The 15,854-nt window shown below is 51.2% G+C and overlaps 8 protein-coding genes across 8 annotated transcripts; 4 read left to right on the top strand and 4 right to left on the bottom strand.

Moving 5' to 3' along the window:
• Positions 1–158: 158 nt before the first annotated feature.
• On the bottom strand, positions 159–3,249 carry BD324DRAFT_198107 (hypothetical protein). The gene is made up of 9 exons (XM_022012157.1): positions 2,459–3,249; positions 2,033–2,413; positions 1,836–1,983; positions 1,390–1,784; positions 1,292–1,351; positions 773–1,242; positions 581–723; positions 475–526; positions 159–428 (listed from the first exon to the last, which is right to left on the bottom strand). Exons 1-9 carry the CDS (start codon positions 2,780–2,782, stop codon positions 308–310), a joined length of 2,094 nt encoding a protein of 697 aa, XP_021868069.1. The 5' UTR covers positions 2,783–3,249; the 3' UTR covers positions 159–307.
• A 1,200-nt stretch (positions 3,250–4,449) lies between these two features.
• Positions 4,450–5,887, bottom strand: BD324DRAFT_638490 (40s ribosomal protein s3ae-a (s1-a)). Its single transcript, XM_022017122.1, has 5 exons — positions 5,561–5,887; positions 5,308–5,388; positions 5,142–5,254; positions 4,762–5,091; positions 4,450–4,705 (listed from the first exon to the last, which is right to left on the bottom strand). Exons 1-5 carry the CDS (start codon positions 5,640–5,642, stop codon positions 4,532–4,534), a joined length of 780 nt encoding a protein of 259 aa, XP_021868068.1. The 5' UTR covers positions 5,643–5,887; the 3' UTR covers positions 4,450–4,531.
• Positions 5,888–6,205: 318 nt separating this feature from the next.
• On the top strand, positions 6,206–9,593 carry BD324DRAFT_610426 (MCM2/3/5 family-domain-containing protein; the record flags this gene model as incomplete). Its single annotated transcript, XM_022014198.1, has 11 exons — positions 6,206–6,531; positions 6,591–6,782; positions 6,830–7,297; positions 7,349–7,616; positions 7,660–7,961; positions 8,015–8,549; positions 8,596–8,754; positions 8,805–9,087; positions 9,138–9,331; positions 9,385–9,481; positions 9,538–9,593. 11 exons carry the CDS (start codon positions 6,206–6,208, stop codon positions 9,591–9,593), a joined length of 2,880 nt encoding a protein of 959 aa, XP_021868067.1.
• A 175-nt stretch (positions 9,594–9,768) lies between these two features.
• On the bottom strand, positions 9,769–10,560 carry BD324DRAFT_565085 (hypothetical protein; the record flags this gene model as incomplete). The annotated part of the gene is made up of 2 exons (XM_022013034.1): positions 9,769–10,260; positions 10,399–10,560. Coding segments are annotated over 2 exons (654 nt in total), but the record flags the coding sequence as incomplete, so codon positions are not given.
• A 424-nt stretch (positions 10,561–10,984) lies between these two features.
• On the top strand, positions 10,985–12,655 carry BD324DRAFT_638484 (putative proteasome regulatory particle subunit). The gene is made up of 6 exons (XM_022017121.1): positions 10,985–11,207; positions 11,259–11,342; positions 11,391–11,470; positions 11,526–11,971; positions 12,032–12,336; positions 12,395–12,655. The coding sequence occupies exons 1-6, from the start codon at positions 11,080–11,082 to the stop codon at positions 12,591–12,593; spliced, it is 1,242 nt and encodes a 413-aa protein (XP_021868065.1). The 5' UTR covers positions 10,985–11,079; the 3' UTR covers positions 12,594–12,655.
• Positions 12,656–12,780: 125 nt separating this feature from the next.
• BD324DRAFT_584536 (hypothetical protein) lies at positions 12,781–13,450 on the bottom strand (the record flags this gene model as incomplete). Its single annotated transcript, XM_022013688.1, has 4 exons — positions 12,781–12,915; positions 12,974–13,061; positions 13,123–13,229; positions 13,313–13,450. 4 exons carry the CDS (start codon positions 13,448–13,450, stop codon positions 12,781–12,783), a joined length of 468 nt encoding a protein of 155 aa, XP_021868064.1.
• Positions 13,451–13,958: 508 nt separating this feature from the next.
• BD324DRAFT_605578 (hypothetical protein) lies at positions 13,959–14,917 on the top strand. Its single transcript, XM_022014002.1, has 6 exons — positions 13,959–14,047; positions 14,109–14,149; positions 14,219–14,485; positions 14,551–14,655; positions 14,706–14,795; positions 14,850–14,917. The coding sequence occupies exons 2-6, from the start codon at positions 14,120–14,122 to the stop codon at positions 14,877–14,879; spliced, it is 522 nt and encodes a 173-aa protein (XP_021868063.1). The 5' UTR covers positions 13,959–14,047; positions 14,109–14,119; the 3' UTR covers positions 14,880–14,917.
• Positions 14,918–15,272: 355 nt separating this feature from the next.
• On the top strand, positions 15,273–15,746 carry BD324DRAFT_653815 (hypothetical protein; the record flags this gene model as incomplete). Its single annotated transcript, XM_022018713.1, has 1 exon — positions 15,273–15,746. The coding sequence occupies one exon, from the start codon at positions 15,273–15,275 to the stop codon at positions 15,744–15,746; it is 474 nt and encodes a 157-aa protein (XP_021868062.1).
• Positions 15,747–15,854: the final 108 nt, after the last annotated feature.

Genomic DNA, 15,854 nt, shown 5'->3' with positions numbered 1-15,854 from the left:
CCGCCCTAGCCTGCTCGCTTTTTCGCTCACTCAACCGACTCCATCTTGACATCGGCAGCTCCTGCTGCGCCTTGGTGCGCCGCACCACTCTGACCATTCGGTCCCGATACCCCTGAAGACCCATCACCATTATCTGCTGCCGCACTCCGCTCCATTGCTGCGATCTTTGCAGAAATGGGATCATTGGCATCGTTGGAAGAGCTAGCTCGAGGGTTGACAGGGCGGCTGGAGGATTGACCGTTGGGTGTTTGCCTGTGATGGGCGACAGGTGATCAGAGTGGTGTGAAGGCACATGCTGACCCGAAACTCACATCATTCCCCTTGGGGGATTGGCACACCTGTCTTTGCCGTAAGATATACGGAGAGCTTCGTACTCGGATTTCGACTTGATTCCCTCGATGGCCTTTTGAGCTGACGAGATGGAGGTACTGCAGAATAGTGAGCCTGGATCGACACACGGCTAGAGCAGCTCACAAATTGACAAATGCTGCTCCCTTCTCGGTCAAAAAGTTGATCATCTCAATGTCTGCTTGCCATCAGCACGAGATCCTGAAGCCTAGTCCATACATCCTCAACTCACCTCCGTATTCTGAGAAATCGGTTCTAAGCTTGTCGATCGTGAAGATATCAAAGTCCGTAATCTGACCGAGATAGACATTTCGACTTGCTCCACTTTGGATGGCAGCCAAGAGATTATTTGGCATCGATCCAGAATGCTTGCCCCTGTGTCATTGAGTCAGCGCGCCTCAAGCCGGTGAAAAGCACAACTCACCATCCAACTTTTATTCTCCTGCTACCAATCGTCAAGCCATTCATAGCCCAATTGTAAAACGTGTTGGCCGCTTGTGGTTCGACAAAGGTCACAAATGCAATATTCTTGTCTTTCAAATGCCGAATCTGTTGAATAACTCCGCCTCGAATGTTGTTGCATAGTTCTTCGGTTGTGGTGTCCGGGTGTATATTTCCAAGGTAGATATTTCGATTGCCACCTTGGGCAGCGAATGATGGATCATTAAACGACGTCGGGGAATGGTATGATGGGCCGCCGCCGAATAGTGGCGAAGCAAAGCCAGAGGGAGAACCGAAGTTTGACATGTTGAAGCCTGGTGTCATGGGAGTGAAGGGGGAGAAGGGCGACCCAGGCGAGATCTGGGCGTGCTGAGACGACATGGCGGCGGCAGCTTGAGCCTGAGCTGCTTGAACGGCGGCTTGTTGAGCCTTGGGCACATAGGCACATCGATCCTGGATACATCAGTCGGCGCTTACGATCAGACACGAGGATCTATCTCACCTTGCCATAGTTGACGCGTCTTTCCGCCCAACCCGGCTCGTGCGGCAGCTGCTGGACGACCTGGACCCGGTCAACACCTGCCAAGCTATATCGCTCACCTTGATAGCCGTCGAGATGCTCAAGAAATGCACAAATCCAATATTTTTGTCCCTGACAATCTTGACCTGATCAATGGGTCCAAACTTGCTGCAGACATTTCGTAAATCTTGTTCGTTCATATCTTCAGGAAGATTCCCGACAAAGACGTTTCGAGTGGCCTGATTGGAGGCCACTGCGATAGCGATGGAAGGAGGGACATTAGACGCTTTACCCCAGCCAATTTTGAGTTCTTGACCATGGAGAGCGAGCTTCTTGACGGATGCATCGGCGTGGAATGCGGCGGCAGTGGACCCGTCTAGGAAGGAGATGAACACGCAGGATTTTTCGGGTAGCAATCGGACCTGTTCGATCGGTCCGAATCTGACGAGATTGAGAAGCTCGTCGACAGACGCCTCTGAGTGGTTTGTGAGCGGGCTGGGACCGTGTTCGGCTTCTCCACACTCACCCGATGGCAAATTGCCAACGTAGACTGTACGGCCAGTCGTGTTACCAGCGGCGGCGGCAGCGGCAGCAGCGGCGGCGGGCCCATAGTTACCAGTCATGGCAGCGGGGTTCATCGAGGGCGATACAATAGGTGATGTGGGATTGAAGCCCTGATCAAGTGTTAGATCGTGTCGAGATAATCTTCACGCCTCATCTCACAATATAGGGGTACCCGAAATTCATACCCATACCATTGACAATGCCCATATAAGGGCTCTGAGGCCCACCATTGGTTGGCTGAGAAGGGGTCGATAGTGGGCCTCCGAGAGTCAAAGGCGACGCAGGATTAGCATTCATCGTGCTGATCCCGTTTGGCATGTAAGGCAAAGGTTGATATTGGCCTGGAGTGTACCTTGAGGCGTTTGGGTGCGTGGCAGTTATTGGCGTTCCGGATAGACTTGTCGTGGGATAAGATGGAGATGTTCGTGCCTTTTTGGGAGGTATGTTTTCGAATGCAGATGCAGACGACGTCGAGGGTTCTATATGCGGGGCTAGACCACTAATCGGATTGGATGGAAGTGAAGAGATGTCTAGCGCGCGCTGAAGAAAGAAAAGTCAGTCGAGTTAACGCCGAGCACAAATCACCTTCATAGCTTCGAGGTCGTTGAGACCTTCGACACTGGGAACCCCCGTCAAGTTGAGTCCACCACTTGGCAGGTAATGACCTCCTGGACTATTGTGAGGATAATGAATGTGTGAATACTGTCCTGGAGATGGCTTTTGAATGTTACCAATGTGATAATTGGGTGAGAGGACAGGCCTGTGATGAGGCAGGTGGTGCATGTACGATTGAGGCGTGTGACCAGACATGAGCGAGAGGTTTGGCGTTGCGAGAATGGGAGGAGGAGTGATGTCACCAGAGGAGGTGGATCGCATCGTGTCCAAGGGAGGAGCGTAAGATGGGTTCATCGTGCAAAGCGGATCACAGTGACGGGTTGTGGTTGCGGTAGGGGAGAGGAAAAGTGCAGGATGAAGTCGCGTCAAAGGCAAGGATAACGACGTGTAGGGGAAGTGAAGACAGTAAAAGCAGAGTATAAGCGACTGAAGCTGGCTAAAGCAGAGAGAAAGCGAGAAGATTGGCTTGTGGGAAAGACTACAGATGTGCAAAGGCGCACAAGGGGTGTCTTTGGAAGGGATCGAGGTCGCTCGACGTGGGAAAGAACGAGATACAACTCGTCTGAGCAACGAAGAACAAGGCGGAGAGCGGAAGACGCTTGGATAAGGATCAGAGCGATGTTGAGATCGAGGAAAGGAGACGAAGAGAAGTTTCGCTCTGGGTACTGACTGACTTTGTTCAGAAAGAGAAAGAGGTAGAGAAAGGGTGGTGAAGAAGAAGGAGAAGAAGTGTGAAAGAGCGAAACAGAGACCAAAGGTGACTGGTCGTAGGGGTGGTCGGTTAGGTGGAGTCCAACAGTGCCTTGAAGGCAGTCTAGTCCGGGTGAAGGGGATATCTTACAAGGTAGGTGGGAAGAAGATGATCAGCTGGTGTGTCCAAGGAAAAGGAGGAGAGGGAGTGGAGTCAAAGCTCACATGATTTGTGCGAGAGTGATGTGTGTGATAGGTCCGTGGGAGAGTGAGATCGTGGGCAGCGAAGGTGGGACGGGCGAAGAGTCGAGCGGATGATCAGCAGCTGGAACTCGTGTCGGGTGATTCGTTTGCAGGTCTCAAGAGAGAGGAGGAGGGGAGGAAAGCGCACAATGAGAGAAGGTAGGAAGCCAAGACTCTGTCATTCGGTCCGAATAAATGATACAAAGAGTCTGGAACGGAGGCAAGCACTTCGCGTCATGAAAGAGCGGAATAGCTCTGTCTGAGTAGCGCAGACTAGCTATGTGAGTCTCCATGGGATGTTTGGAACAGGCAGCAGCAGCAGCAGCAGCAGCAGCATGAGATACTGCTGGCCGGTGTTTCAACACAGCGGTTCCTCCGGAATCTCACTTTTATCTCCTCCCCCTCTCAAAAGGACGCGACTCACCCTGTTGTTAACCCCTTCAGATGAGCGTAAGCTGAGTGATCTTTTTTCCTCTCAAGCTAAATTGGGAACAAGTCCACCTTGAATCCAGTCTCCACGCTCCACGCTCCCTGCTCTGGAACAGAACAAAAGGTCGAGCAGGTAGAGACCAGCTATTAGAGAGGGATTGAATGGAATGAAAGAGGAGGGGAATGTTGGAAAATGTTCTGAATTCGGTCCGAGCCACTTTTTGGCCGCCGCACACGCGAGGAAAGCAGCTGCTCAATGGCTAATGATGAACATTGCTAGATCTGGGACATTCTCCGCATCGATATATGCTGATCTCTCCCTTCTCTCGCTGCCTGTTGCTGCTCCTGCAGGCACTTTGGTGCTGTATCTGCTTCGCTGCTGCTGCTCCCGCCGCTGCCAAACTCAAAAAACCTTGTCCTGTAGGCTAAGGCTGGAGAGACGTACAGAGAGACCCCTCATTTTCAATCTTTTTATACACACTCTTCCGCACTCTATGTGCCGCTGCTGCAAATCTGCCCGAGCAGATTCATATGCGATTGTACTGGGACACGGGACACGACACACGAGAGAAGACACGCCTCAATTGGAACCCACACAATCATCGGTCATAAGCTATACATGCCAGCAGCTCGTTCCCTATATGCCTAGCAAACGGACGCCATTGGAGAAAACACTTTTATCTAGACCGAAGTGAGGACCTCGGGCTCAACAAAGTCTCCTCCCTTGACGACTTTGCTTCCAGTGTTGGCATCCATAGCCTCGCCGTGGGTCTCGAGCAGCTTGGACATGTCGAGTTTGGGAGCCTTGAGAATCTTGGCTTTGCGGATGTAAACGTTGTGCAAGGGGTAGATACCCTATAAGTAGTGTCAGCGATCGTATTCGATCCAAGCGGGACGTTTGTGCGACGCACCTTGCAAGCCTTTTCAATCTCTCGACCGATAGACTCTGGCACAAACTTCTTGACCAACTCCTTCAAGTCACTTCCCTCAGCCTCGCGTCTCATGATCTCAACCATCTTTGCCCGGATCTCCCTGACCTGAGAAGACTTGGCGTAGGTAGTCTTCTTGACCTGGTTGGCCTGACGTTTGGTGAATCCAATAGAGAACAGTCGGAGAACGTATCCATCAGTGGTTCGGACATCGACAGATGCCTCGATGAGGGTTTGCCACTTTCGGACGATCGAGCGGACCTTGTCCGTGGTGAAGTCCATACCGTAGAATGAAGTCAGGCAGCTCTTGCCCTGAGCAATGTGTCAGCTTGATGATCCAGACGAAAAAGAATTCAGCTCACAGAAACCTCTTCAACCTTCAGCTTGATCTTTCGGAAAGACTGCTCCTGGTCGTTGTTGAGGTCGGCGAGAGACAGTTCGAGGACTCGGCCACGGAGAGAGTCGGCAGAGTTCTCTGCGGAGGTGTGTTAGAGGACCAAGCCTTCGATAGAATCTCCATGCACTCACTCATTCCCTGAGTTCGGTTGACAAGGGTCTTGCCCGCACTTCGGTTCTCAAAGAACCCAGGTGCTTTGATGTCGTACCATTCTGCAGGTAGTCAGCGAGACTGCACATTGCGCGCAAGTCAAGGAGATGCGACAAATCGTGAGATGCGACAAATCGTCGCCATGGTGTTCGTCCAGATGATCCTTTCTCCCATCGAAAGATGCCCCTCGAAATCCTTCGAAATTCCAAAAGAGAGAGACCGGATCAAACTCACCTTTCCTGGTGAATGGGTCGACAACCTTCTTCTTAATTCCCTTCTTTCCTTTTGAAAGCCTCTTGTTCTTACCGACGGCCATTCTGTTGGAGATGAGGTGAGGTCAACGTTGGAAAGGAGGCGACAGAAAGATGGGGCGAAATTGAAACGGGTCGGACGAGCGAAGAAAGTGGGTAAAGTCGAAGAAGACCAAAACGTCAGCAGTGTTTCTCACCAGCGAGACAGAAGACTGGGGAGTAATAGCAGCAGCACGCAGCAGCAACAGCAGCACGCAGCTGTGTGATTGGATGAGGATGATAGCAGGGACACACTGATACTCACTTGGATGTATGGTCGAAAGAAAGAAGGAGAAAAAAGCTCGCAGGACTCTCTTCGGTGGTTGAGCAGTTCAGTCGAGCCCGGCAGACAGAGAGGGGGGATTTTTCGGCAATTTCGTTGACTTCGGCGTTTTGTGTTTGTGGCGGGAAATGACCTCTGTGGCTGTGGCCAAAGACGGAACCAAAAATCTTATCCTCAGCGTTTGAACGCGTCGTCGCGTCGCGCCTTCTGAACATTAGATTTCTCTCCCTCTCTGAGCACTCTCTCTAATTCACGAGTCTTTCTTGACATTGACCATTCACTGACGAGTGTCGATACTCCATCACCATGTCATCCCCATATCCGGGCTCAATACCACCTTCCAGTGCACCTGGACCAGCATCTTCCTCTTTACCTCAATCTCGACCTATGATCGACCCGCTGGCATTTGACAATGTTCATGGTCTCGGTGGAAGTTTGCCAGGCGTCAACGGTGCTGGTGCTGGTAGTGGTGGTGGTGCTGGAGCTGGAGCTGAAGTGGGCGAAGACATCACTGGAGCTGGTAACAGACGGATGGGCAGAAGGGCTAGATTCGAAGACTCGAATGATATTCCTCGAGTCAAGGATGTGACAGGGGACAAGGTCATGGAGAGTTTCGCAATGTTCCTGGAGAAGTGAGTGGCAGGAGTCAGCTATCATTGTGTCATTCGGGTCGGCTCATCCTTGAACCCAGCTTCACCGAGCAGATCGCCCTGCCCGATACACCTGGTCAGAACGATGGTGCTCAACCTGAAGAGACCAAGTTTTACGTTGAACAGATTCGAGCAATGAAAGATTACGAGTTGACGACTCTGTACGTCGACTTTGGTCATCTGCTTGAGCGTGAAGAAGTCCTCGCGCGTGCCATTCAATCGCAATACTATCGGTGAGCTTAAGAACCCTCAATGGTGCAAGCGGCTTACCTCTGCTCAGATTCCTGCCGTATCTTCGTCGCGCGCTGCAACTTCTCATCCGAAAGTACGAGCCTACCTATCTTTACACCTCTACCACAGTCTCCACAACCCCCTCCGCTTCATCATCATCTCTGACGACTCGAGAATTCTCCATCGCGTTCTACAACCTCCCTCTGACTTCTGGTATTCGAGATCTTCGAATGGATAGGATAGGTCAACTCGTCTCTATCACCGGCACAGTCACTCGAACATCTGAAGTCAGGCCAGAATTGATCAGCGGGACGTTCACTTGCGAGGCCTGCGGAGCCGCTGTCCGGGATGTGGAGCAACAGTTCAAGTATACTGAACCGATCTTGTGTCAGAATACTACGTGTAACAACCGGACCCAATGGCAGCTTAATATTGAGCAGAGCAAGTTCTCAGATTGGCAAAAGGTCAGGATTCAAGAGAATGCCAATGAGATCCCGACTGGTTCTATGCCTAGATCGTGAGTGATACTAGCTGCACATTCAGCACTCTTATTGACCCTGATATACAGTTTGGATGTCATCCTTCGAGCAGAGGTTGTAGAACGCGCCAAAGCTGGAGACAAGTGCACGTTTACCGGTTCATTCATCGTCGTTCCGGATGTCTCTCAGCTCGGAGTACCAGGGGTCAACACTGAGATGATGAGAGAGAATCGTGGGGGTCGAGGTGACGGAGGAGTGGCTTCACAGGGAGTCACGGGATTGAAGAGTCTTGGAGTCAGAGATTTGCAGTACAAGACCGCGTTCTTGGCTTGTATGGTCCAAGGGGCAGATGCGAGGGTGAGCTATCCGGAGTCTGTGCGCTTGGCTTAAAACAAATCAGTCTGGCACCGATGTTCGAGGCGACCTTGATGATGGCGAGGAAGAGCAGGAGACATTCCTGAATTCTCTCACTCAGCAAGAGGTTGACGAGTTGAAAAACATGGTTAATTCCGACAACATCTATCAACGGCTAGTATCCAGTATAGCGCCTACAGTCTACGGCCACGAGATTGTCAAGAAGGGTATTCTGCTGCAGCTCATGGGTGGAGTGCACAAGCAGACTCAAGAGGGTATCCATTTGCGAGGGGATATCAACGTTTGTATTGTCGGAGACCCGAGTACTTCCAAATCACAATTCCTCAAGTGCGTGGTAATGACTGGACTGCTTGACGTGTAAATCTGACCCCTTTTTTTAGATATGTGTGTGGATTCCTGCCCCGAGCAGTCTACACCTCCGGCAAGGCCTCGTCCGCAGCTGGTCTCACAGCTGCTGTGGTCAAGGACGAAGAGTCTGGCGAATTCACCATTGAAGCTGGAGCACTCATGTTGGCCGATAATGGGATCTGTGCGATTGACGAATTCGACAAGATGGACGTGGCAGACCAAGTAGCGATTCACGAAGCGATGGAACAGCAGACCATTTCCATTGCCAAAGCAGGGATTCAAGCGACTCTGAACGCTCGAACATCCATCCTGGCTGCTGCGAACCCTATCGGAGGGAGATATAATCGAAAAATGAGCTTGAGAGCCAATGTCGCCATGAGCGCTCCGATCATGTCTCGATTCGATCTCTTCTTTGTGGTCTTGGACGAATGTAACGAGAACGTCGATTTACATATCGCTCAGCATATCGTCAATGTTCATCGATTCAGGGACGCTGCTATCGCTCCAGAATTCAGTACGGAGGCATTGCAGAGGTATATTCGATATGCTAGGACCTTTAGTCCAAAGGTGAGCAGGCAGGCAGATTATCGGCGATGCTTATGTCGGTGCTCAGCTCACTCCGGAAGCATCTGCGGTCCTCGTTGAGAAGTATCGATCGCTGCGACAGGATGAGGGTGGTGGAAGTCGAAGCAACTTCAGGATCACGGTTCGTCAACTCGAGTCCATGATTCGATTGTCCGAAGCGATTGCCCGCGCAAACTGTGCCGACAAGGTGAGCCGGGAGGGATTTGCTCCTCGGGCGATGCTGAATATAATGCCCAGATTACGCCTGCGATTGTTCGCGAGGCTCACTCCCTCTTACGTCAATCCATCATACACGTCGAACAAGACGATATTAACTTTGACGAAGACGACGAGGTCGCCGACTTGGCCAATGGTCATGGCCGTACGCAGGAAGAAGACGATGCGATGGACGCGGCGGATATTGCGGCTGCAGAAGCCGCTGAATCAAGCTATGCTGCTGCTCAAACACGAACGAGTACGTCTGGAGCCAACGGGACGCCTACTCCGCCTCCCGCCTCCAAGCGTAAAATGAGGATCACTTGTGAGCCATCCTCTCCGACATGAGAAGGAGACACAGCTGATGGGTTCCAGACAATCGCTATATGGAGATTATGAACCTTTGCGTCCTTCACCTCTCCGATATTGAGAGAGAGACGGGCCAAGGTGTCGATAGAGAAGAACTCGTTCAGTGGTACTTGGAGCAGAAGGAGCAAGAGTTTGAGACGGAGGAGGATTTGGAGTATGAAAGGGAATTGATCGGCAAGGCATTGAACAAGCTCGCCAAGGTGAGTCAAAGCGATACCAGAGTCGGTAAAAGCTCACTGACCAATGTCACTAGGATAACTACCTGTTGGAAATTCGTGGGGATGTGCAGGATCTACCAGGAGAAGAATCTCTCGAATCATCTGAATCAGACAAGGTTCATTACGTCGTCCGTAAGTGTCAATATAAACGCTATAAGTGGGACAGTTTCTGACGACTCTCGACTCAGACCCCCAAGTGGATCTCTCAGATCTATCATCTTCGATTCCGGCTGCCAGTGTATAGTCTTTTGCATGATTTTTAGTGATGCGTCGCCGGGCGCCATTCTTTGGGTAGAATATGTAATGCAATGCAGGTGTATGCGATACAGAACCACGTGAGCCCTTTAGAGCACGAAGAAGCGTGCAGGCTGGGCTACTCATGGAATGTTTCCGATGATGGCATCCTACGGCTTGGCTTCCGCGCCGCCTGCACCCTCCTTCATACCCGCCTCCAACCCTTGCAACGTCCTGAACAAAGCCCCGCCTCCAGCCTGACTCAATACGCCAACCAAGCTCCTTCCTTGGCCTTCTAGCATGCCCACCACTTGAGCTCTCAACGTGTCCAATTCCGGGACCTTGGTCAAAGCTTGAATTTGTGCCGCTGGCAAGACTCGATTTCCATCCGCCAATCCGACTAAAAGGTTGAGGGCAGGTACTTTCTTCGTGGCGGATGACTCTGCTTGTTTAGACACATCCCTCATGACTTTATTGACTGCTCCGAGGACTTTTCCAAGATACGCAGGCGAGATGGTCGGACAGACGAGGAATGCCCGTTGGCCTTGACACCAAGGAGCGAGAGATGCTTCTCTAGGTCTGGCACGGTGAATGGCGCCGAGGACACCTGATCGGACCATGAAGAATTTGGCTCGAAGATCGACGTTTGGCGTCGTGCTAGCTTTCTTCGTCGCGTCCTCTGCCCCGCTCTCCATATCGGCCGCTTTGGCCGCTTTTGATTTTCGTTTCCTCTTCTTCTTTTGGCCTGCCTCCGCAGATGCGTCGGAAGATGAAGAGGAAAGTGAAGGCGATGAGGCTGAGGCAGACTTCACCACCGGTTCGAAAGGAGTTTTGGGCGCTGGGATCTTTCCGATGGCAGATTTGATCGAGTCAAACACCTTGGATGAGCAATTGTCATATTCGAAGAGGAGAGTAAGAGCTGTCGTATCGGTCAAATGGGTGTAATAATTGTATTGAAAGGTCTTTCGTTCGGGAAACTTGTCACCTTTGCGTCGATCGTTCTTCTTCTTGGGAAGAGCTGCGCGGCTTTGCCATGGGTCGGAAGATGAGGAGGAAGAGGAAGCAGACGAGGAAGATGCAGCAGGGATAGCGGGGGAAGGGAGGGAGCTTGAGAATAACCGAACAGATGAAGAGAATACAGATCGTGTGGAGGAGAAAGTTGTCGACCTGATTGCCAACAGACGTGATGGATTGAGTGGCATTGCGTTCAGATTAATTGGTATGCTCGAGACTGGATGCCAGAGGGGTTCACGTTGAAATTGAACTGAAGGTGCAGCATTTCGATGTACAATTGGGCCATCTAAGGCAAATTCCGTGTGACGTGGTAATTTCACGGACTACATTATCAACTCGCCTGCGCCAGCGCGCGTATGGCAGACAGGTCTCGATCATTGATTCATTCATCCGTTCATCGTTCACTACCGCTTGTACAGGCTAACGGCTCTAAAAACCCTTTGAACTGGACAGTTGGCTCACAGACGTTCGCATCGATCACCATGGACGTTGATGGTCCGAAAGCATCGTCATCGACGAACCCACTGCTTTACCTGGAGCAGCAAGAGGCAGCTTCTCCAGCTCAACTGAAATCCTGGTGGACAAAGATCAGGACGTCGTATGAGAAGAAGTGAGCGGGGAACGTGAGGGCATCTGTGGCCATTGCTGAATCTTTCCGAAGGCTATGGCACAATCTCACCGTCGTCTTGACACAATTTGTATTCTTGCCCGAGACTGGGCCGTATCAGATCGACCTGTTCGACAAGTGGGTTGAGGGAGCTGCTTCAGTCGAGTCTCAGCTGACACGATGTAGGTTTATTACCACCATCGAATCCAAGATCAACGCTTTGAGATTGGTAGAGATCGCCAGACGGGTCGGAAGGGAGTACACAGGTGAGCGCGCGCAATCTTACGCAACTCTAGATTCACTCTTGCTGACTACGCACAGAACCCGAACTCACCCTTAAATTCCTTGAATCCCTCCATTCTCGCCTCACTACACCTTATCCCGTACCAGCTACGGCCGATTCACCAGGTACACCCGTCCCACCTCGTCCTATCCCCGAAGCATACGCTCTGTCCCTTTCTTCCATCGCTTATGCTCAACTCCTCCTTGGTGACTTGCCAGCATGCAAGAAATCCCTGGATGAAGTCGAGACTTTGTTATCGGAGCAAGACACTGTTGAGCCTGTCGTGTATGCCGGATACTATGGAGTCGCTGGTGACTATTTCAAAGTGAAAGCGGATTACGGGCCGTACTACAAGAATGCGCTGTTGTACTTGGCTTGCGTGGACACAGAGACAGAATTGACGGAGGAGGATCGGAGAGCGAGAGCGCACGATTTGTGCATTGCAGCATTGTTAGGAGACACGATCTACAATTTTGGAGAGCTCGTGAGTACTCCTCGTCGTTTTGAGTCGATGACTCTCTCTCTAATTGCATCCCCTGTCCAGCTCCAACACCCCATTCTCCAGTCACTCGCCGGGACACCTAACGAATGGATCAAGGACCTCATCAGCGCATTCAACAATGGCGAGATTGGTAAATTTGAAAGTCTCGCCAATCACTTTAGCTCAGAACCCATCCTCGAGTCATCCCTCAACTTTTTACGCCAGAAGATCTGTCTGATGGCGCTCATCCAAGCTGCGTTTGCGAGACCGAAAGATGGTTCAAGCAAGTTGATGACGTTTCAATCCATCGCTGAGGCTACACGTTTGCCGGTCAACGAGGTGGAGCATCTGATCATGAAGGCGTTCAGGTGGGTCGTCATGGCGATGCTACATGATCATGGCTTTGACGGCTGACACTTGTGCTAGTCTCCATCTCATTCGCGGCTCTCTTGATCAAGTTTCATCAACCGCCGATATTACTTGGGTACAACCTCGAGTCCTCGAAGGAGGACAGCTGGATCTCCTGGCGGAACAATTCGATGCTTGGAGAAATGGTGTCGGCGAGACTTGGCAAGAGGTCAATATGAGGTATCAAGAAGCCAGGGCGGCCGTTACCGCAGCGTAGGCAGAGTAAAAGTGAATGGGAGTAGTATGGCATGGTGGTCACTGTCTACTGCGCAGAATGTACATTCGTCCTTGCTCGCATGCATAGGATTGATAGAAGGTCATTTCTAGTCGTTACAATAGAGTACAATGGCGTCTCTGCGCGATGTCGCAGAGGTCTCTCTCTCTCTCTCTTTTTGACCCCTCTTCTACCATCCTCTACCCCGACCCCGACCTCTCGACCGATACGGATGATACCCCCTTCCTCCTCTACCACGACCACGACCACGTCCGCGGGAGTTTGTCATGTTCATGCCGGGGACGTTTGTCCGTTTCTCTTTGACCTTCATGGGGGATCAGTTACTGGACGGGCTAAGAATGAGGGGGGCGTGTTGTACTCACAGATAATAATCTCCCTCTGAACATGCTTTGATCCAAGACCAGCGCATTCTGGACAAAAGACGGTTCTGCAAATTCGACATAGGCGTAACTGTGTGTGAGTCGCGTGAGCTAGTCTCAAGAGAAAGAGAGAGGATTATGAACAAGCTCACCCTTTTGGATGTCCAGTAAATTTATCGCAGAGAATAGTGACCCGATTGATGGTTCCACAAGCTTGAAAATGAGCTTGTATTTCTTCAGGCGTAGCTCCGTAGTCGACCTATCACAAACAAGGTCAGACGATCATCATCATGATGACGACTACAGCGCCAAAGGCAGCAGCGCCCGTCCACTCAAACTCACATTTCCAATGTACACGCTCCTCGCGTCGACCGTCGAAGTCTCCTCCTCCTCCATAGCTTCGTCACCCGCTCCTTCTTCCCCTAATCCAGAAGCATCTTTCGAACCATTGGCTTCTGCTCCAGTCTTACCCGCCGCCATCTGCAAGCAAGAGCCCAGATCAACACAAGTCGTGCACCGTCAAGACGGATTCGAAGACCAACCTTGTCTTTAGCTTCCTCCATTTCTGCTAAACGAGCTTGCATCTGGCGGAGCTCCTAGTTATCACGAGCATCAGCACACACACTTCAAAAGACCTATAGGCACCGAAGCTACCACTCACTTCGTCGACATTGGCATCATCGTCTACTATTTGTGGCTCTTGTTCACGTTGCTCAGCCATGATGGGGGATTAAGTGTGTAAACTGGCAGTCCCCGAATTCGATCGTTTCAGATGTCCCTTAGATTCCTGATTGACGCCGCAAGATACTGACTGTTATAGACGTTGAAATCACGACAGGGGACCGACAGGGAGATCAGGACTGCAATTCAAAATATAAAACGTATAGACAGACAACCACAGACGAGGTGAGTGATTTTTTGCCTCGAGTACCTCAGCCGCCACACTCGGAAATTCTCGGAGTTATCGATGACTCCGCTCCCCCCCTGCATCCTCTGGTGCAATGGGGGGGGGGGGGTTGCAAGCAGGGACGACGCTTTAGGAGAGGATACTTCGAACCCATCCATTCCTTCTTTCCTGTAGGTGCTATTCACCGGTGCCGCCGCCTCCTCTGGAGCCACTGCTGACTTCTCTGCTAAGTCTCCTCCATCATGGCCGCCCGTAACGCTGCCGCTGCCGTAGTGAGTCACTTTTACCAATTACCCTCAAAGCTACATGTACATCTGCTAAATGCTCACCTACGTTGTTAGGACTGGGCTACAATCTACGGTCGTCTCGGACTCGGCAGGGAGACAGTCGCCTCCTTGCAAGCTTTTAGAGCTCGAAACACCTCTGCAGCCAACAGAAATGCCGCTTTGAAATCCACCATTCCAGAGATCGATATTTCTCACTACAAGAATGTTTTGAGGGATCAACAGGTTGTCGGGCAGTTGGAAAAGGTCTTGAACGACTTCAAGCCTGTGACTTACGACGTCGCCAAGTGGGATCAACTCGTTAACCAATTCGAGACCAAGGCAGTGAGTGAAGACTCACATCTTGATCTTTGTACAATTATGTCCTTTCAATTGACACTTCCTTTCAGGTCGACGCCGCTAAGCAGACTTTGGCCAAGATCCAGACCGAAGAGAAGGGCTTGAACGAGACATTGTCTAACATTAAGGACGCTAGATCATTCGACGAACTCACCGTGAGGCGACTCGGCATGTTGCAAGATTGAGATTTACTGATCGTATTCAGATTCACGATGTTGCTCATGCTAGACCAGAAGTCCAAAAGACCGTTGACAACATGGTCAAGAAGGGCAAGTGGGGCGTGCCAGGATACAGGGTGAGTGATTTCAAAGAGATCAGCGCGTGCGCCTTGTCCTGATGCACGACGCAGGAGTCGTTTGGAGAAATGTCCGTTTTGTAAACGGTTCACTTCCGCATGCAAAATCATACAGACTCCGTTGCGACTCACTCACTAATCAGGTCGATGCTGGAGAACTCAGCGTAACGTGCGAGCGCCTGTTGGCCCAAATGCAGAAGTGCATTCAACCTGGCGTACGGACATGACTATATGGGTTTGCGCGAAGATCTTTGTGAGACGCCCCCTTCCTTTGACAAGCATTATCGGATCAATGTTTCTTCTGGGCGAGGTGTCTCTCCGAGACACTTATTTTGTCCAGTCCTTTGTCACTAATGACTTCTGTGGTCTTCCCTGCGAGTCGCACCGTTTGGGCAATATATTGGCCGCTGCTTCATTAGCTTCCCCAACAGCACATCCCTACCATTCTAAGATCCGAGAAATCTTCGCAGAATAGTCATGTCCCAAAGAGAGAACATCAACTTGGTCGAAGCAGAGGCGCGGAAGCAGCTCACGGACCTCTCGACGGGTGTCTTTGAGAGCTTGTGCCAGAGACTTGAAACATGTGCTGAACAATCCGATGGACATAAAGCTTCGGCTCAAAATCTCTGCGACAGCTTCAAGGCATGGATGACTTACCCAGCCGCAAGGGCAGTGACATTCTACTATGATCAATACACCGGACCTCTTGATGACAGCTGCGATTTTCAAATCCGTGTCACGCCTAGCGAGGATTTTCATGGATCCGAGTCTCGACTGGTGTCACTGGAAGTCTGGAAGAACACCGACGATGCTGACAATACTGAAGGTCGGACGCTCTTCAACATGCCAATCTTAGCCACGAATGACTGGCAAGGAGGATGGCAATTCAAGGTCGACGGTAGGAAAGTGGGATGGATCACTAGCAAAGTTAGTAGCTCTGCCGGAGCGTGAGCCAGAACATCGATCGAAGCGGTTGGGTATCGTAGATAGTCGGGTCCGATAGCCTTGATCCACTGCGCCGTGGAGCGAATGAGAGCGCAGAGTATGTAAACCTATCAT

The sequence above is a fragment of the Kockovaella imperatae genome (genome assembly GCF_002102565.1).
Source record: "Kockovaella imperatae strain NRRL Y-17943 chromosome Unknown BD324scaffold_17, whole genome shotgun sequence".
NCBI classification, from domain to species: Eukaryota; Fungi; Basidiomycota; class Tremellomycetes; order Tremellales; family Cuniculitremaceae; genus Kockovaella; species Kockovaella imperatae.
The sequence above is the reverse complement of the archived record's forward strand: the minus strand, read 5'-3'. Positions and strand labels throughout refer to the sequence as shown.